This window comes from Branchiostoma lanceolatum, chromosome 3 (genome assembly GCF_035083965.1).
Source record: "Branchiostoma lanceolatum isolate klBraLanc5 chromosome 3, klBraLanc5.hap2, whole genome shotgun sequence".
In the NCBI taxonomy this organism is placed as follows: Eukaryota; Metazoa; Chordata; class Leptocardii; order Amphioxiformes; family Branchiostomatidae; genus Branchiostoma; species Branchiostoma lanceolatum.
This window is the reverse complement of record NC_089724.1, coordinates 5,755,763-5,777,196: the sequence shown is the minus strand read 5'-3', so window position 1 is coordinate 5,777,196 and position 21,434 is coordinate 5,755,763. Positions and strand designations below refer to the sequence as shown.

The window sequence follows — 21,434 nt, the reverse complement described above, 5'->3', positions numbered from 1 at the left end:
AGTCTTCTTTTCGGGCGTCTTCCTTGACCCGGTGATAATTATCTAGTGGAATGTGAACACACCCCTTAAGGGGGCATTTTAAGTATAATACGCATGCGCACACGTGCACATCCCTGAAACCACTCTGGGGCGAATCTTTCATTGCACAACGAGCACTACAGACGTAGCTATAGGTAGGTCTGAATTACTTTTGTAGTTTTTTTATGACAGCCAGTGTAACATCCATTAACATTAATCCGCCGGGTTACATAAATCCGCCACTTTGGAAAATGGTGGGTTTGAGGGATCTCTAGTGCAGCACTCCCCTGGTATGCACAGTTAAGATATACAGGAGTTCATACTAGGGGACGTTGGATATCTAGATCTGGTTGGGCGTATCTTTTCAGGGTGGCGGAATTATGTACCCTGGTGCAATTATGTTAGTAGATGTTACAGTATGTCATGTACATTGTTATTTTCAAGTATCATTGATTAATACGAACACCAGATTTTATGACATGTATAGCGAATAGTTCTCAGTAGATTAATTTTGGACTAAAAGAACAGGTCGAAATTAATAGCCCCCTGGAGTTGATCCGGATCCAAAGTATAATATTTATTTGCATGGTACAATGTAGTCTCTGGCGTCTGCTAGCAAATATTGCCAGCACTTGTTTGTTTATTTTATTCAGATCTCCATTAGTGTTTAATTTGTACAAATCTTACACTATTCTTCCTGGAGTCCTCAGTGTTCACATGAATGTATATCTTTTCCTAAGAGCATGGTCCTTCTTAACTACCGACTTAAAGAATCCTTAAAGTATGAAAGGGTGTTATTCAAACAGCCTAAGATAAAGGCAAGCAATTTGCAGGGTTCTCAGAAGGCGTTCTTACAAAATGGATACTATTACCACCACTTGTCTTCGACAAATCCCTTCAGGAGATCCGTCCTGTGTCTTTAAAAACAATACCTATTCACCGGTGGTGAAGCACTTATCCGGCAATACCTCAGGCTATCGTCTGTGAAGTGACTACGGTACTAACTAACCTACAGTTTTGCCACAATGGACGACAAAACGGGAAATATCTTTACACTCAAACAAATATCACGTTCACTGAACTATCATCAATCGTGGGGTAGACAGGGACGGTAGTTGTTGGACGAGTAAGATAACCTCCAAATGTGGGGACAAGCACTGGCGACGAATGCGTGAGATAATTGGAGGTGAATCCCTAGGGGATTGTCCTTTAAGTACATTGTTGTCTTAAACGTTTCTTGATAAAACATTTTGTCACTCGGTTGAACAATGACATGTAAAATATTTGTGCGAACGCGTTTCATTCGCCAGCAGATGAATTTGATTCAGAGTTTTAAGAGTGTGCATTACAGAAGCCTTATTGACACAACAAAAACTACACAAGAAGAAGATAAGTCCGTCTGTCTCAAAATGGGGTAAGGAACGGTCAGCCAGTTCCTTTGGCGGCTCAAGGCAGTAAACCCGCCGATCTAAATCAGCGCTACGAGGGAGTTGTAGCCTGAGCCTGGGTCTGGGTCCCAAGGTACACAACTGTAAGGGCCCTGTCACACTTGTGCGTATATTCATGTGCGCGTGAGTTGCGCATTAACATTTTTGTTGGTTTAAATAAGGTTTGCGGGGACAAATTTGTTTTCTACTTTGACCCACTGTTGCACAGCCTAATAATCGAACCTAAGAAATCACTTATTCGGCTGCAAACTTAACCTAAACCAAAAACATGTAAATACGCAACTCATGCGGGATTGTATGTAAATACGCACAAGTGTGACAGGGGCTTAACCCCCGCTTCTACTAGGCTATCGGACTGGGTTCTCACTCTCAGTGACACCCCCATTCCACTGGGGCGGCGACCTCGCAGCGATCGCACTGCGACGTAAAATTTGACACAGCACTCGACGAATTTCATACATAAAACGAATCTTTTCACGCTTAGTGTATTTTCTCGTCTTTTCAATCACACTTGTACATTTTGCATGATATTCCAAGTATGAAGTCAAGGGTTACACAAGTCCGGTTTAGGTCGCAGAGAGAGCGCAGCGCGATCGTCCTCTCGTGAATGGGGACCTGATGGTAGGGTCACATTTCCAATCCGGGGCCCGGTCGGGCAGTCTTTGGGAACGAAAAGTATGATATAGAAGACAACAAAAACACAAAACGTACCCAAAAGTATTCAAGAGCATAACTTGTGTAAATTTATTGAGATACACTTTGATTTTTCGTTTCCGCAAACATCCCGGACGGGCGCCGGTTAGGAAATGTGACCCTAGCATAAGCAAGCATGATGTTTCTGACCCGGGGAGAAGATATGCTGAACTCTCATTGAGTGTTTTATTCTCGTAACTCGTAACCTCGCGGGCGTCCTTCAGGCATTGTTACGTGGTAACCTTGTAATATCATTATCATAATCCGTCTTTATTTGAAAACTCATTCCCGAAGACCCGAATATTAATTTCAAGAGGATACACAGATATGACAACGTAAAAAAATGGCACGAAATGACTAGTCTACATAGCTATATATCTCATGTTTCTACGTACATTAATACTGGGGTATTCGACGTCTGAATTGCTGTTCTTTAGAACTAATCTTGCAGCTGTTACCACCACCAGCGGTTCGGCCACTCTTTTCTGACTTCAAAACGAAATGTGTTTTCGTTCGAAGTACTGCTTACTCAAAACAAGGGCGTGTGTGTTGAAAACATCAGTGAGTCAGTTTGTGTGTTTATTCTTGACGCTAGTAGATGGCAGTAAATGACAAGATACCTTGAAATTGCATTCTACTCTGTGGTGGCCCAACCGGCACTGGTCCACGTTGTTCCGGCGTTTCAAGTAAGTTTTAAGTTTGCACATTTTAGCAAATTTATACAACATTCCATGAAGGCAGCCTCTGACCTGAGGCTGGCTATTGCCCCGGGGTGTCACGGGTTGCATACGTGGCACTGAACATATGGTGTATATGAATAACAGTTTGGTGACTTACAGACATTCGAACACTGAGGTACGTCCTCTTTCACTGCTGATTTTTCTAGTGAGTGAAGGAAGACCTTCAATGATAAATTCAATGCACACGTTAGGTATTTGTTGCAAGCAACTGTATGGCATATCACGGTATGCGTAAGTCGAACACATTCGTAATTGTGCGCTAAAAGAGAAAATCGACGAGTTATATCATGATCATTATATTATATCTGGCCATGGTCAGATGGTATTCATCTCAAAAAGTGGCTCGTCGACGTTGTTATGATAAATCGTAACTCCTACTGACCGTTCTAGGATGTTGGAGTTATGAGTGGCCGTCGCACAATCTGTATCATGCCAGCAATGCATGACAAATAGACTATCATATGTGCCTAACGCATGAACATACGATTTTCCTTTGGGACAGACGTGAGAACTTATGAGAAGATCCATCACAACTCTAATAGCCTCAACCTCAGACAGGTGAGGTGGAGAAGTGTAAACTGAGCCGGCGTCATGACCTCCAGCCAAATTTGTTCAACACCCTGAAACTGAGGTCACCGCGAAAATGGCCAGAGAGTTCTGTGTATTTTTCTCGCCTGAAAATCTACCCTGTTACAGTACACGCGATTCGGTGACCTGCGAACATCGGTCGATCTCTAAAACTTTATGGCCCACTGGTCGTATCCGGTCCGGATAAAAATTTCATTTTGAGCTCGCAGACTTGCCGTGCGATGACGTCTATCATGAGTCCTGCCGGCCTTAACGTCTGTAGTTCAAAGAATAAGTCATTCATTTGGATTAAGTTTTAATTCGCGACTTTGCAGACTGTTTTAGAAACAGTATAACCCCCCCTCCCCTGTCTGCCTTTACGATGTGACTGTCTGTGGGCGTGTCTCAGTCTTCATATCAAAACAAAACATACCCGAGTTTGACCTTTCACCTCGCCTGAACATGTCACGTGATCCTCCCAAACCCGCGAGCGATGAAAAAACCTGTCTGACCTTTCTTTTGTAAAAAGAAGAAGCGAGGCGTAAAAAGATAGATATCTCTAAGTATATCAATCACAAGTGACGTACTGAATTACAGACAACACTCCAGATAGCTCTACTCCTGTTACACACACACACACACACACACACACACACACACACACACACACACACACATAGAATCGGTGCTACCTCCTTTCCAAACTTGACGCCAATCTTTTAGCAGGTAACCACCATTAACATTAATCCGCCAGGTCACATAAATCCACCACTTTGGGGTTGAGAGATTTCTAGTGCAGCGCCCCCCAGATATGAAAGGTTTAGATACACAGGACTGCATTATACTGGAGGACGTTGGGTTAGAGATCTGTTGGACGTATCTTTCTAGGATGGCGGGATTATGTACCTGGTGGAATTATGTTAGTAGATGTTACCTAGTAGTACAAAGCATCCAATGAAGGCACATCTTGAAAAACCAGGCAAGATGGAATATACTGAAAATTGACTCTTGGGAGAAAATAAAACGTTACATTGCATGCCACATTATTTCTATATGATCAATAGAGTAAAGTAAGTCAATGACACCGAAACGCCCCTACCCACTCCTATGTTGTTTCGCCTTCTTACGTCGCGCCTATTTTTAACAGTTCCTCTTGTAACATTCTTGGCTCACCCCACAGTTTCACAGACGACTTCATTTAACTTTCATTCCACCCTGGCCTCTCTGAAGCGACACTGTCTGTCTTTTCAGGGCGTCAACACTAGACACAAGTTTGGAGAGCTGTCGGCATCCGATCTGAAGTAGAATGGCAGACAAGAAAGGTAAGTTTTTCTGTGGCACATTCAACTGTGTTCTTTCATGTGAACCTGAATGTTGAAAGTTGTTGTCCTTGTCTCGAGAATGGGGGTTTCAAAGGCTCTCTCTAGAACAGCATAATATGCTTGTGGTCTTTCGTGAATTGTATGGTTTAACTTATCAAATATATTCTACTAAAACGTTTATAACACCGTCGCCAGGCCAAGGTGATTTGATTATCTAGGCTCCCCGTCCGCCTTTTCACGTGTGTGTATACTTCCGTATTTCAACTACCTATTCATCAATGTAGAATGGCCATATGTGATGCCACTACGTTGTATTGCAGAAGTGAGTGGCCATAGTATACTGTACTAGTGCTAGCCATGTGGACTTATCATGTGCTCAGCTACATTCTAAGTCCATCTGGAAAACTTCTGGCTGTTTTGAAAACGCCGCAGTCCTTCTTTGATTTCAATGTTACCAGAAAGCTCAGTTTCGATATGACCCAATGACTTTTTCGAGTGCGACGTTTCCTTGTTACTCGTATGTTACGACACGTACTACTTCCTCCAACAATGAATCCTTTTCATTAAAAGTTACACGAAATCTAAGAGACATCTGGATTATAAGAATCTCTCAATATAACGTCTCGGTTTGACTTGGGCGAGGGCATCGTATCAAGTCGACGATAGCCGTGACCGAATGACGTCTTCCTAACTGTGGAGTGTACTTTCATACAGACTGGTGTGTGCATGTAAGATTCCATACTGTCTGGAAGTGAAGGGAGCCCCAAGTTTAAGTGCAACTGCAATTACCGATGGATCATTAGCGTTATTTGAGATACTGTATATATATTTATGTCATGCCTGGGCCTGATACGGGTGTCCCGGACCGTGTGATAACTATCCGGATCACATAGGGTTCGGGAGGGTTATCACACAGGCTTCCATAGAATATTTCGAACGCATTTCGAACGCGTCGGTTGCGCGGTCGTCGGAAATTCGAATACCGGATTCGGAGATTGGAATCAATGTTGCTACAGTTTCTTGTTCGAGGACACAAAACTCCCTCAACTTCTGGCGCATTCCGCATTGAAATGTGTGTTTTCTCGGGTGGGTATGGCCAAGGTATGACATAAATAAAATACAACACGTTGTATTCCGCATCACCCTCGGTCCCAGCCCTCCCGCGGGTCGGATCGCCCTCCGGCCTACGGCCGTCGGGCGATCCGACCCGCGGTCGGGCTGGTACCTCGGGTGATACGGAATACCCCGTGTTGTATTCTATATATACATAACACAGCAAATATCCGGTATCATGCTTATAGGTCCAAATTACACCGGTGCCCGTGGGGGTTGTAGTCCCGGCCGGGCCCCGAAGTCACAAATTTTTCCTGGTGGACTTCTGGGTACCGGGGATCTACCCCCCCCCCGGTGTAAACACGATTATCTCGCGGCGTCTATTTGTTACCGGGTCCCGCGTTGATTTTACGCCCGAGTTGAAATGATTCGGGGTCCCGGTCGGGCCAAAAAACAACCAATCAGCTACCCGGCGGGCCCCTTTTCCAATTGGGACCTAAGCATTACTAACTAACTAAATATAACGGTTTCGCAGATCACACATTGAGTTACGTTAATAAACTTAATCTAATTTCTCTTTCAAAGAATATTTCGTGAAGACCTTCACCTCATCGAAAAGGAATGGCGGGACCGACGCGAACGTTTTCATCACGCTTATCGGAGAGAAGGGCACCACCGCCGAGGTCCAACTCAAGGCCGAGGGGACACAGAACCCCTTTGAACGCGGAAAGTGAGTTAACAGAACATACTAGCATGTGACAGAGAAAGCGGCTGTGTTTAGTTAGGCGAGAAAAGTAGACCCAATCCGCAAGAACTGTCGAATCTAAGATTCGTGTACTCAATAAACAGATGGGAGAAAACGTCTTGTACAATGGCAGCTTTATTTTGTGCTAGCCTGGTATACAAACCTATTACAGCTGCCAAGTCTTTGCGAAAGGGAAGAAAGAGACTTGGCAACTATGGTTCGGATGCCAGGCTACTTCACTTTTGTGCATCAAGCCTTTGCCATGGACTTTATCTACGATTCCTAGTTGTTATTCCATTCTAGATCTCAGACTTTATTTCCGTCCATATTTACACTTACTAGTGGCATCCTGTTTGGGGGCAATAAAAGTCTAATTATTTAGAAAAAAATCAATAGGGATATTTTTTTTGAAATCGAACTCACCATGACGAAGGTCGACTAGTAGTGCCATGATTGAAGTCTCGCGAGATTTGATGTCTCTCCTCGTTCCTAGGATGGACATATTCCGGATCCGGGTGGACAAGGACCCAGGAACTCTTAAGAAGATCCGGATCCGGCACGACAACAAGGGGGTCTTTCCTGGATGGCGTCTTGACAAGGTAATTCTGTTGCATCCTCTCAAACTGAAATTACAATATGTGTTATAAGTCACTGTTAAGAAAGATAAGAAGGCGCCCCAAAGAGCGGTACGAAATGAACAACTTGTTGCAAAATGCCACGGCAGCATTTTTTTTCTGTGACGAAACTAGGTGGATTTTAAACGCGGCGTGAAGCAAGCAAGTACTGTTAGCTACATATCACAATTGCTCAAATGTAATATTTCACAAAAACGCCCTTCATTCTGGCTGACACACATAGACAAACACATACACAAACAGTGTCTAAAATTACAGAATCTATTTCACAGAGAACGCCTGGCGATTATTTCTGTAATTGCAACGCTCTGTATGTAAATTAAACCAAACATATAACAGCGAGTGACAATGTGATGAAGGCTAGAAGGGAGCTAAGGTCTGAGAGGAAGATAAGTAACAGGTAGCCTGTGCAACGCAAACTCTGCTGTCCAGGGCTATTAAGGCCCCTCCCCGCAGAAGCTATTGGGTGAGCACGTCGGCAGAACGTAAGCGTTTAAGGTCGTGTTCGCGTATTTACGGTTAATATCTGATATGTAGCTTGTAGGTTCATTTAGTTGTGTCCAAAGACATATCTTATGCAATGAACGTCACTCCGATACAACGTTGACCAAAGAGACCAAAAGAGATTCGGCAGTTATAATAGGGTTAAATAGTAGGCTAATTACCGTATACGCATTACGTTCTGCGGACTTGCTTATTGGGTGGGGCCAGATGCTGATTTGGCCACTATTGCGCGATTCAAGAAGGCTTTTAGTAACAGCTAGGAGGAAAATGAAGTTAAGATTTTTCCCTTTTTTTCTCCATCCACCAGGTGAGTGTGATAGAAGAGGGTACCGGGGCGACCAGCGTCTTCCCGTGTTTCCAGTGTCTGTCCAAGCTTTGCGGAGGGAACGACTTGGAGCTACCGGTCAGCCAGGACACGACAGGTCGGTTTGTCCACAAGTTTCACATCGAAACTTTGAGCTGTAGATCAAGTTCTATATATTTTTGCAATCTTCAAACCGTTATTCTCATCATAAAGTAGATGTAAGGGGGTCGTGTGTGTGTGTGTGTGTGTGTGTGTATGTATGTATGTGTATGTGTGTGTGTGTGTGTGTGTGTGTGTGTGTGTGCGTGTCTGACTTCGTGTGTATACGTGTCAGTGTATCTCTGTGTATGTATATGTTACATGTATGTGTGCGTGTGTGTGTTTGTCTCTGTATACATGTGTCACTGTGTTTATGTTTGTGTGTTACTGTGAATGCATGTGCGAGAAATAGAGAGGAAAATCAAGTTAGCAGGAGCTTAACAAACAGAAGTAAGCGCATGGCTAGGAAAGTACCGTATCTCACCTGCGTACATGCTAATTTGCAAGCAGATGTTGTGAGATAAAATCGACTTCCTACTAGTAGTCTCGACCAGACACCGTACTATTAGCTATGTTGTTGAAAATAGTAGAAATTGGGCAAACGGACTGAATGATAACGAAAGATAGCAAGCGAGACGATTGTCCAAGCGATTACTACGGAGGATGGTACCCAGACTAGGAGTCTTGTAGAGACAAGGAAGGCGTAACGACTTTTGGTCTCCCAATATCTGCTTGGAAATGACATGCATGCATTTTTTTCTACCATCTGCCCACCCCAGCCCGACAGCTGAGGATCAACAAGGTTGATTTCCTGCCGGAGCAGAACGCACCTCTGCACCACACTGACGAGTACGACTCGCCGCTGGTCGTGGTCCGCAGGGGGGCGCCCTTCCTCGTCAAGCTGGGCTTCGACCACGGCTTCGATCGTCTGAAGGACAACATCGTCTTGGAGTTCCGCACAGGTGATTTGTCAAGAACGTTAAGTTACAAGAAATCGGATCGTTCTGCTATGTTTGTGATCCTGTCGATGTCATTATCTTTATGAAGGAGCGCAGTCCGCCGTTTTATTGTCACAATTGTATCAATCTTTTGAATTATTATCTTTAAAAATTCAACAAATGTTCAACAAAAACCATGATTAATTTATATTGTAGATGAAGAACGTCTCATACATGAAATCGAAGTATACAAAGCATAGTAAAAAACATGCAGAAGAAAAATAAAATGTGTCACAATATCTCACAATTTATAGCTAGCCTCGAAATTAAATTACATTGTCATCCGCATTCATTACCTCTATAACACTAAATATACATGTTGATTTAACAATAATAAATGTAACCGTTAGGAATAGTTCAGAAGGGTTCTATTGGCGGAAGTTTGATATTTTCTTTTTTACAGGCAAAACAGACAAACCCTACGCCAACAAGGGGACGGAGGTGAGCGTGCGGGTCGGGGACGGGCCGGGTGCGCACGGCTGGGAGGCCGAGCTGTCCTCCGTGAAGGAGGGCGAGCCCTGGGCGGTGGTGTCGGTGACGGCCCCGGCACGGTGCCCGGTGGCGAAGTGGCGGATGTCCGTGGAGACGATCTCGGAGGGTCTGTCGTTCGAAACGGCTGAGGAGAGCGAGCTCGTCATTCTCTTCAACCCGTGGTGTGAAGGTACTAACAAACACTGGACCAAAATAAAAACAACTAAAATTACATTTTTTCATTAGTTAGTAATTATATAGTCTGTTGGTTTTCCTTATTTTCTTATCTATCTATAATGATAAACATTTTAGGCGACTTTATTTACTATAGTTAAATTGATATTATGATGCAATTAATGTATCGTAGAAACCCTAAATAAACCTTCAAAGTTTCTGGTTTCCCCTGCATGTTTTTAATGTTCATTTACTGTTCATTTGTGTTACATTTTACGTACGAATAAACAATAATAAACCAATAAACAAATACCGTACACGTCATTTCTGACCTGTCTGCTTCTGTCAGATGACGAGGTTTACCTGGAGGGTGACGACAAGCGCGGGGAGTACGTCCTGAGGGAGTTCGGAAAGGTGTACCAGTCCTGGAAGCTGGACAGGAACAGCTGGAAGAAGGTCTTCAGTGGAAAACCCTGGAACTACGGGCAGGTGAGAAACATTGTGTCGGGTACAAGTGTGTAGATGTGCAAGAAAGACCCCAGAACTTTGGACAGGTGAAAAACACTGTCACAGGCTAACTGTTACATATGTGTCGTTGTGCTTGTATTTTGATACTTGAAAAATGTTAATATATGTCATAAGCAAACATGTCCAGCTTGTGGTAGTGGCGTCCATTGTTTTAGTTATGATAAGGTGTGACAAGATTCTCTAGATGCCATAGTGTGTGTAGGTGCGTATGTGTTTATGTGTGTGAGTGAGTGAGTGTGTGTTTGTGAGTCAGTGTGTGTATGTGTACGTACGTGTGGAGACGTGTGTGCGTGGGTTTGTATTGGTTTTCTCCTGTCTGTATTTTCATAACAACTTGAAAGTAACATTGAGCCCAAAAGTTGGCAAATAGTAGTGGGCAACCGCAAGCCAACCGTACACACTCACGCCATTCTCTGTGACTGCATCACCATAAGAAATGATATGTTCCTACAGTTTGAGCCTGAGATCCTGGACGCGTGCCTGGACCTGCTGGACCGCTCCGGCGTGTCTGTGGCGTCCCGCGGGAGCCCGGTCGCTGTCAGCAGGGTGGTGTCACAAATGGTGAGAGTCAAACAAACAAACAAACATGTCGACAAACAAATGAACAAGTAAACAAAAACAATCAAACAAAAGAAAAATATGCAAATTCTCAACCGTGCGGCCGACTGACCTACCGATTGAATGACTTGAACATGCGTCTTAGTATAACGTGGATAGGAGTATCTCATGGTTTTCATCATACACAGACACACACACACACACACACACACACACACACACACACACACACACACACACACACACACTCACACACAGACACACACATACACACACAGACACGCCCAAAACAATATCTCCATTTTTCATGGAGATGGGGATAATGAAAGGCGAATGACTTAATGATTTACTATTCTAAGTAAAATACTATGTAATGGCAGCCATGATGGCTGAACTGGAGCCATGGTAGTTTGCAGTCTGTGACAAGACACAAAAGGGCAAGAGATTTTTTAAAAATGTAGTAGCTAGAATGGTCTGTAGAAGTCGATAAAAGTCGATGTGGCCTTGCTGAAGCAGCTGTCGTCTTCCTGTTCCTGTCACAGGTGAACAGCCAGGACGACAACGGCGTGCTTGTTGGAAACTGGAGCGGGGACTACTCCGGAGGGGTGGCGCCCTGGATCTGGAACGGCAGTGTGAGGATCCTGCAGCGGTACCACAAGACCAAGGAACCCGTCAGCTACGGACAGTGCTGGGTCTTCTCCGCTGTCACCACAACAGGTTCGTAGTCTTGCATCTTCTGATGTTGCTGAATATATGACTGTTCTGATATATTGGTAAACCCTTTCATGTCGTTGATGTTGACCTACTAGTCGAAAAAGCATCAGGTTTTTCATGCACAATAAGTGATTAAAGATTTACTAATTCTATCGGTGGAATATCTAAGAAATCTTAAGTTGGATGTTTCTCACATTATATGAGGTATCAGAAGAAATTTCAGGAGGAATTAAATCCAAAATGTATGATCTTAGGTGAGGATGACAAAAGAGGGAAAATATGAGCAAGTATATTCAAATGTGTGCTCCTCTTTTAATATCATCAATTTGTAACTCTGTACATTATCATTTTGCAGTTCTCCGCTGTCTCGGCATCCCTGGTCGGAGTGTGACCAATTTCTCTAGTGCGCATGACACAGACGGCAGCCTAACCATCGACAAGATCGTGGACGAGGACGGGAATCTGCTGGAGGACAGCGACTCCGTCTGGTCGGTACATTTGCATGTTTTAGAAAGAGTTTTTACACCTTATTTCCGTACGCAATATATCTATTCATCGATCGGTTTGGTTGTTCATCACGAACAACCAGGGCTGCCGAACTGGCCTGTAGCTATGAGGGCTAGCCCAGCTGACAAAGACAATACAATAGAATTGGACATGTCTAGAATAACAATCGAATGACAATATAAAGCAATATAAAGCACTCGCCAAGATCTTCGTCAGTTCTCTGACCATTCTCAAGTTGAAATGACCGGAAACCTATGTCACGTGACTTTATATTGTGTACGGAGATAAGGTGTAAAAGCTATGCACGGTATTCAGGGATCGTCCAATGTTCGCGGGTCATCAAGGCCCTTCCAATGTGACAGAGCTTTTTTTTTCAGGCCAAAGATCCACCCGACCCGATTTTGAAATTCGCCTACCCCCTGGTGATCACCAAATTCGGCCGAAGGTCTTTGGTAGTACAAGTGTGACGTCAGCGTTATATATTTGCAACTAAATCGTATGATACTACGGTTACGGTTCTTACGGTTAGTCAGGACGTTTTTCATTTGCAGCTACACCCCCCCCCCCAGATTAAGCTCTATTTTACATGGAACCACCACAACGTAAGAATAACATAGCTATTTTCATATCGTACTGCTCCCTTCAATTGCAGGAACTTCCACGTGTGGAACGAGGCGTGGATGGCTCGGACGGACCTACCCCAGGGGTACGGGGGGTGGCAGGCTCTGGACGCCACGCCACAGGAGAAGAGCAGTGGTGGGTACCCTGTTGTACCAGTCGAATAAACCGATCCTGTCTATCACAATTAAAAGTTAAACCAATAAGTGAATGGCAATTATCGGTTCGACCAATGACAGAGTGGTTACATGTCCTTTAGATATTTGTACTTTTATTATGTCTCGCCGTTTCGCCAACGAAACATATTGTTTTTGTCAGGTTTCTTCTTCTTCTCCTTCTTCTTCTCCTTCTTCTTCTTCTTCTCCTTCTTCTCCTGTCAAATCTTCAAATCGCTTCTTGTCGGTCGTCCGTCGACCAAATTACCTGAAATTTGGTATGCAGGTAGAGTACGTGTATACCCCCAGACCCTTTTAAAATTTTTGTGATATAAGTTTTTAAAATGATTTTATGGAGGTTTTTTGGTCATTTTCAGACAAAAGTCGCACATGATGGCCTCCAGTGTCGTGGTGTTGAAACCTGAGGACCTGAAATTTGGTTTAGTTGTGCATTGGATATTTACCCAAAGGACCCCATTATTTTTTTTGGCATACACTACTTCAAAATGATTTATTTTGCAATTTTTTAATGCAATTTTTGGTTATTTTCTGTCAGGGCCAGCAAGAACTAGGTCATACTGTAACATAACACTTCCCATGTCTGGGACTTAAAACCAAGCAGATGTCAGGGGGTACCTCTACTAATGGTATTACAGAAAGTTATATGTACCTTATGTTACATGGTACCGATGTTATATTTGAGATGTAGGTACCTATAGGAAAGGTGACTACACCTGACAATTGCTTATGCTAATGAGGACCTAATTCGCATAATGTATGCATAAAGTTGTATATCCCTTACCGTTAATGCTGCGGATGTCATCTTTGAGATGTAGGTACCTTTAGGAAAGGCGAACACACCTGGCCAGAAATTATGCTAATGAGGACCTAATTTGCATAATTGATGCATGAAGTTGTCTGTCCCTTACCGTAAAAGCTGCGGATGTCATCTTTGAGATGTAGGTACCTTTAGGAAAGGCGAACACACCGGGCCATAAATTATGCTAATGAGGACCACATTTGCATGATTTATGCGTAAACTTGTAATTCCCTTACCGGAAAAGCTGCAGATGTCAGATTTGACATGTACGTACCGTTAGCAAAGGTGATCACACCTGGCCATGAATTATGCTAATGAGGACCTCATTTGCAGTATTCTTGCATTAACTTGTATTTCCCTTACCGTGGCAGCTGCGGATGTCATCCTTAAGATGTAGGTACCATTAGGAAAGGTGAATGCACCTGGCCAAAAATTATGCTAATGAGGACCTCACTTGCATAATTTATGCATCATGTTGTATTCCCCTTACTGTAAAAGCTGCGGATGTCATCTTGAACATGTAGGTACATGTAGGAAAGGTGAAAACACCTGGACATAACTTATGGTCATGAGGACCTCATTTGCATAAATTATGCAGAACCTTGGATTTGCCCAGGAGTTATTTTGGGACAGCCCACTTCTTGCATGAGGAGTATGGGCGAAACATCCTGAATTTGCTCTTAAAGCAAATGACGGCCAGTCTAGTTTCTTTTATGCATTTGTCCTTTTATGCCAAGGGACTATGTTTTGACGGAGGTGGGCGGGGCTATGGGATCGGTCTATTAGCCGGTTCACAGATTAAACTACGTACTAAGCCTGGTGTATATTTTTGGGTACTATGACAGAGTTGAACACCGCTGAAACATAAGAATCACGTATGGACATGTATGATTGTAGAAGACCTTACGACACTCGCTGTTTTTTCGTTGTGTCAATTACGATTACATCTGTATCAAGCACTGTCTAGACAGGAGCTGTTTACAAGTTAGGGGCTTTCACCTTTGACATATTACCCACAATGCATCTCGCTACGCATGCACAATTTGATCAGTGAATCGACTTTTACCATGCGCCGGGCACCTCAATACTTGACTCCATGGTCAGTGCCAACAGGGTATCAACACAACGTCATTTTCTGAAGAAAGCCTCCAATGTACTCACGTCTCTGACACTCTCTCCAAATGCCACAATAAGTTCGCAATCTCGAACGAAAAAGATCAGTGGAATTCGTGAAATTGGGTGGAAAGCTTCATCGATTGTATGCAGCAAGTGAACGCTCACGAAACTATTTTGATATGTTCCTTAGTACCCTAAATGTCTCCCTATTCTGTGTACCGATCTAAGGCATTTACTGCTGCGGTCCCGCCTCGGTCACCGCCATCAAACATGGCGAGGTCCAGTACAACTTTGACGCCCGCTTCATCTTTGCCGAAGTCAACGCGGACAAGGTATTTTCTTTTCTCTCATTGATTGTGCTTTCATGATCTAGTTTTAAAGACGTCCCGTTTATGCTCCCTGCCTATGTCATCTCCAAGCAGGTGCTTGTGTAGACGATTGTAACATAATTATTCAGTTGACAGCCTGTCTTTGAATTCTCTGGCTGAGTTTACACAGGCGTTTTCGCAGTCAACTCCAAGTCGCTGAGTCGCCTCAGAAACGCGAGTGTAAACCGGGCCATTGACAGTTACCAACCCAACACTTGGGATGGGTTGACATATCTGCTTGGAGATTAGTTTGCCTATGAACGTTGCATGTTGTTCATTGTATCGTCATAAATGCTGCAACTATTTGCTGATTTCGGCAAATGACTAAAACTTTGAAAAGCAGACAGTTTTATGTAATTTCAGCTGTTTTTTGACGCAACACGAGGGCTAGGATAAGTCATGTAGGAAACAACGTGAAATGCATTTCAATGGTTTTAAGCCCCCTAGCTTGTGCGTATTATTTTGGGTTTAGATAAAGTATGTGGCCGAAAAATTTATTTTGTACGATAATCAGGCTTTACAAAGGTGCGTTAAAAGTAGAAAGAACTTCCGATACACAACTCATGCGCACATGAATATACGCACAAGTGTGAAGGGGCCCATACATCGTAACAATAGGCCTACGTCGTTGTATGGAGCATTCATCCATGATTCGAAATACTAGATGTATGTTCATCCGTTCGAATGATCGATCCGTTCAATTTATTCATGGTATTAATCGACGTTATTTGATTGACAGGTCCACTGGTGCCAGCAGAGGGATGGGTCGTGTTACGTGGCGGGCATGGAGAAGGGAACAGTCGGGAGGTTCATCAGCACGAAGGTAACGTAAGGCCCGGTTTACACACAAGTTTTCGGAGTCGACTTGGGGCTGTGTGTGAGGAGCTTTAGGCTGCTCAAGCAGAGTTTTCCTACTAGAACACGCTACTTTAGTGGCCTAGGGTTCTCCATGCACAGTCCTAAGCCGACTCCCGAGTCGACTAAAAAACGCGTGTGCAGGCTCAGCCTAAGGTTCTTTCGTAGTTTTCAAACTAACGTACGTAGAAGTATTGTGACATAGAAAGTCTCAGTGGTTAATTGTTGTCTCCATAACATAAAACTCTCAAAGCTCTATGGGCTTGACTAGTGGGCGAGCTGCCAATAGTAATTTAGTCAGGCTAGAGCCAATGGCAATAGTCCCATTGCTGTCTTAAGGTTAGGTTAGAGAGTGAGTATTGTCACTGCGACAGCTACATCTATCTACGAAAACCACAGGCTATCTCTAATCTAGACAGGAAAATATAAAACCTTCAACGACTCTACAGATTCTAACATAGATCACAGGATTACCAAATTTCCATACTGTTTTTCTGACTATTTTGTGAGAAATGACTCGAGTCATACTGTGCAAACGTTCATTCAGCTTAGAGTTGCAGGCACGCCGAAACTCCAAAATAATGTAAATGTTTTTAAGATCACGTGGTTTTTATTTCGCGATAAGGCGAAAATGGAGTGTTCGCGGCAGCGCTATATACTAGTAGTCACACACTGCTACAGTATATTGGAAAAAAAATGTTCGCGATGGTTTTAAGTTCGCGGCAGCGCTATAGCCACATATTGCTACAGTATAGGACGAAAATGTTCGCGGTGGTTTTAAGTCCGCGGCAGCGCTATAGTCACATATTGCTACAGTATTGGACAAAATGTTCGCGGTGACTTTGAGTTCGCGGTGAAACGGTCGCCCCGAAAACCGCGAACATAAAACCACCGCGAACATTTCTGAATTTACAGTAATGAATATTTTTCTTTAACAAAACCTTCATCGATAGGCTATTGGGATCAACAACCGAGAGGACATCACGGCGAACTACAAGTACCCGGAGGGCTCTGACGAGGAGCGCGTGGCCGTGCAGAGGGCGGCGCAGTACGGCTCCCGGCGGGACCTCAACCCGTACGAGTCCGGCACTAGGGACGTCGAGTTCTCCCTCAAGGACGACGGCTCCGTCCCGGTAATGCTTGGGTCACAATTGCGCCGGTGCCCGTAAGGGGTGTAGTCCCGGCCGGGCCCCGAGGCCACAAATTTGCCCCGGTGGACTGCCGGGTGGGGGTCGGGGGTGATGGTACATTTCGGTGCTAGCACGATTGGCCCATGACGTCTATTTGTTACCGCGTTGATTTTAAATCCGAGTTAAAATGATTCGGGGTGCCGGCTGGGTCCAAAAATAGCCCGGCAGCCGAATGGTGTCCCACTGGCCGGGGCTACGTAGGGGTAACGCTCAAAAGTGCCCAAAACAGCCTTTTTTTCGATTAGGAACCAAGCATTAGGACGTCATGAGGTACAGTACTGTCCAAGTGCACCACTCGGTCAGGGTACTATGAAATCTAGTTTATGAGGACTGGTGGTCTCTGTAGATAGGATTCTTAATGTTTGTGTCCATGAGAAAATCTCGAAGGCACCACCAACAAGGCCTAGCCGATCGTGACTTTCCATTTAAAGCCATGGTAAACATTTCATGTTGTGTAGATGGAACCGATTTCTCTCTCTCTCCATTGCAAAACGATGTCATCAACTAATGGTCTTGCACGTACATTGTATCCAAGAAAGGAAAAACAGCTTGCAGACGACTTCTAGATTTATCCTGATATTATAGAAAACGTGATTATATATTATGATAGAAATTTGAAAGGGATCTCTTTTCCCCACGCGACAGATTAACGAGGATGCCGACTGTTCGATCACGCTGAAGAACACTTCCGGTGAAACCCGCACGGTGACGCTTCTGTACGTTGCCAACATCGTGAAGTACACCGGGGTCCAGCACCGCAAACTGCGCAAGGAGAAGATCGAGGTGGAGCTGAAGCCCAAGTCCAGTAAGTACTAAAGTATATAACGTTCACTACCTTCACCAAGAAGGTTATGCTTCAGTTCGTTTTTTTTATTTATCTATCTCAGCTTTATCGCATCACATCATGTAAACGGATAAAGGGAAACAGGACATATTTTTTACTTTGTAATCCCAGTGCGGGTAAAAAAAACACTAACAGAGGATACAGAAATTATTCAAATAAAAACTTAGTGGAATCGACATAATGATAACAATGGTGACAATAATAATGATAGTAATAATAATGATAATAATGATATTGCCAACAAAAATGATAAATAAATAGATAAAATAGATAAGTGGAATCAACATAATAATAACGATGGTAATGATAATATCAATGTTTGTGTATGTATGTATGTGTGTGTGTGTGTGTGTGTGTGTGTGTGTGTGTGTGTGTGTGTGTGTGTGTGTGTGTTTGTGTGTGTGGACAGCATAAGTCGGGAAGTTGTGTATGAATCCGTATGATATTTGATATTTGAGTAGGTGTCGGCAAAATGAATGACCTCCTGTAGCGGCTTTCTATAGTACAAAAGCAAAACTTCCAGTTTTGATATCTCGTTATTTTAGTACTGAATTAAGGTCATTCATATACATGCATCACATACAACGATACTGGTGCTTTGCTTCAATGACTTTATTTGTTGGTTGAAGTGAATTTAAAGCTCTAGGTACCCAGCCCTAATCAATGTACATTCCGTCACAGCTGAGAACGTGAACGTGGCCGTAAACCCCATGTTGCACATGGAGCATATGGAGGACAAGTGCGCGCTCAAGTTCGTCTTCATGGCGCATGTGCAGGAGACCGGGCAGACCTTCGCCACCGAGAGGGTGGTGGACATCGAGTTCCCGGATCTGGACGTCAAGGTGATGACGTCACTGCATGTCAAAATGGGAATCGTGATGAAAAACTCAAATTTAGTTTGTAAATGAAAGTTCAATCATTAACCTTCTCCCTGCTGCCTAACTCTGTAACCAATAAGAAATTGGGAGCCAAACGGCTACTTCAGAGTGCTAAAGGTTAAGTTCTAGATCTGTAACCACCCCTAACGCAGATGTTATCACCTCAAGACTTTTGAGAAAAGGCTGTGGAAGGGAAATTTTGTAGTTGCTGACTAATAGTCAATTCTTCAACTTATTACATTTTTTTTTACTCTCGGTTAGCAATAAGAAAGAAAAAAACCCGGCAACTTGGAAAGGAAAACAGCCGGAAGGAGTCTGCAACGGAGGCTAATGATTTTGTAAAAACATGTTTTTGAAGGTTCTGGGGAAGACTAACCTGGGTCAGCAGGTGTCGGTGGCCATCTCGCTCACCAACCCGCTCAACCGTGTCCTGACGAACTGCGAGTTCAACATCGAGGGGCCCGGGCTGCAGAAGCCAAAGACGGTGTTCTTCCGGTAAGCTCTTCTCTAGAAGGAACCTGCACGTGGTAGCCTGGTGATATTCATAGAATTTCTTAGAGAATGCGCTCGTGAAATCCCTAGAATATTTGCAAATCAATGGTGGTACTATACTAACGGCTACGCCCCTGAGGCGTCACCAAAAGAATTGTGAACCTAACAAAACTTTGTTGAACCTCAGTTCTTAGAATTCCTAGAATATTTGCAAAGCAATCGCAGTATTATACTACCGGTTCCGCCCCTGAGGCGTCGCCAAAAATTGTGCACAAGAAAACTAGTATGTTGAGCCCCAGTTTTTGTTCTGCCATAGGAACATCCGCCCGAGTGAAACGGTTTCCCTCGAGGAAAAGTTCACCCCCAAACGTGCCGGTCTGAAGGAGATCATGGCGAACTTCAGCAGCAACGAGCTGTGCGACATCACCGGCGAGGCAGAGGTCCAGGTCGACGTGGTGCTCCGCGGCTAAAGCAGCCTGCAGTTCGTCGTATTATCGCTAGGGGACTCTCGTTTGCATTACTAAAGATATTTTAGTGAAGATTTAAGAAGGAAAGCGACATATTAGAGTTGATTAGCAGTCGGAAACGTCTTATAGCCCTTGAAATGGCGAAAGTGTTTTGTGAGAAATAAAGGGAATGTAGTTTCTGGTTTCCGTAGAGTCGTAGCCTGTAACCCAGCTACACGTGAACGCTATATCCACGTATTACCCTTTGTGAAGGAATAGCGGATGTATCGGGCGGGTATAGCCTTCAAGGCTGGATTCTAGGCTAATAGAGCCGCGTGGAATCATAACACTTGAATGCAGAACAAAGCGAGCTACTGCTGATAATATAAATGTAACTAGCTACTACTGATAATGTATCGCGCTAATATCTTGAATAAAATTTGCTGTAGTTATTCAATGCTGACTTTATTGCATTAAACCATCAGTACATGTATATCATTGTGAAGGGAAAACTCAAGATGTTAACTGAGATCACTGCTAGTGAACTGATTTGTCTCCTTAAGCGCTTCTTAAGGCCATGTTGATTTGATTATATGGATGACATCCTCCGGGGACCTCAAAACTGATGCGAGCGTGCGAATAAAAAAATAAGTTCGGCAAAAAAAGGTTTCCTTCGGTAGGAAATCTACGTGGTCAGGAAGGATGAACAAAACACACAGAGTATGGTATACCGAAATATAGAATCTTGATTTTTGTTCTCTCCAAAACTTCTTTTATGGCTTTGGAATTGACTTAGGCATTCTACGACATTAGCATCCGTTTTCCGAAATACTTTTTTTTTGCAATTCACAGCATGTATCTTGAATTCTCATTTTGTAGCTGCTTTGTATGATTTACAGTCAGTGAACGACGGGGGTGACACCTATCATGACAAACGTAAACGGTTTTTTTTGGGGGGGGGACGGATGAAAATTGATGCGCGCGCGGATGTCATCCATATAATCGAATCAGCATGGCCTAAGTAGAAATTTGGATGAAGTGAAATCCCTGCTAGCTAATGTAAGACCTTTAAAACTCGCGAGAAAGGCCGAGGAAAAGTCGCAAACACGGGCAATCTCAGGAGACCAATTAGAAAACCTAACGCTTGAGAGATTCCGACACGGTCGGTCAGAGGGCACCGCCAAAGTGGCAGACACAACTGGCAAATCACCGGTATGACGTCACAGCAGGTCACAGGTCACGTACCGCCGAAGAGGTAATGCTCTATGAGAAGGGGGGCTTTGGAATGGGGCTCAATTATAAGAACTTACATGAAATTACGTGTGATCAAGGGACGTAAATATGCGTAGAGAAGGAAGTCACTAACAGTGTCGGTAATTGCAACCCGGATGGAAACGTGTCAAGGGAACATTTGTTATACGTACATTTCTGTCTGATGCCTGATGGCAACAAGTGACTGTTACTGTATGAATGCATATGAGACGACTTGGAAAGTGCGTTATACGTACATTCCTGTCAGATGCCTGATGGCAACAAGTGATTGTTACTGTATATGCATGCATATGCGACGACAAGGAAAGTTTATTGCAAGTCCTTGCCCTGAGGCTAATTGCAAGTACATCTAGCATGAAAAC

General features: G+C 43.7%; 1 protein-coding gene across 3 annotated transcripts; it reads left to right on the top strand.

Moving 5' to 3' along the window:
- The first annotated feature begins 87 nt into the window (after positions 1 to 87).
- On the top strand, positions 88 to 20,257 carry LOC136429852 (coagulation factor XIII A chain-like). 3 transcript variants are annotated; one of them, XM_066419898.1, is made up of 19 exons: positions 88 to 173; positions 4,718 to 4,788; positions 6,427 to 6,571; positions 7,080 to 7,185; positions 8,033 to 8,147; positions 8,848 to 9,030; positions 9,470 to 9,727; positions 10,061 to 10,200; positions 10,693 to 10,800; positions 11,340 to 11,514; positions 11,867 to 11,999; positions 12,671 to 12,774; positions 14,956 to 15,059; positions 15,835 to 15,918; positions 16,904 to 17,083; positions 17,786 to 17,945; positions 18,666 to 18,826; positions 19,221 to 19,357; positions 19,671 to 20,257. In XM_066419898.1, exons 2-19 carry the CDS (start codon positions 4,773 to 4,775, stop codon positions 19,822 to 19,824), a joined length of 2,463 nt encoding a protein of 820 aa, XP_066275995.1. In that variant the 5' UTR covers positions 88 to 173; positions 4,718 to 4,772; the 3' UTR covers positions 19,825 to 20,257. The 3 variants fall into 3 exon arrangements, with proteins under 3 accessions (XP_066275995.1, XP_066275996.1, XP_066275997.1); XM_066419899.1 differs by having other exon boundaries at positions 143 to 169; XM_066419900.1 differs by lacking the exon at positions 88 to 173 and adding an exon at positions 2,823 to 2,845.
- The last annotated feature ends 1,177 nt before the right edge of the window (positions 20,258 to 21,434 follow it).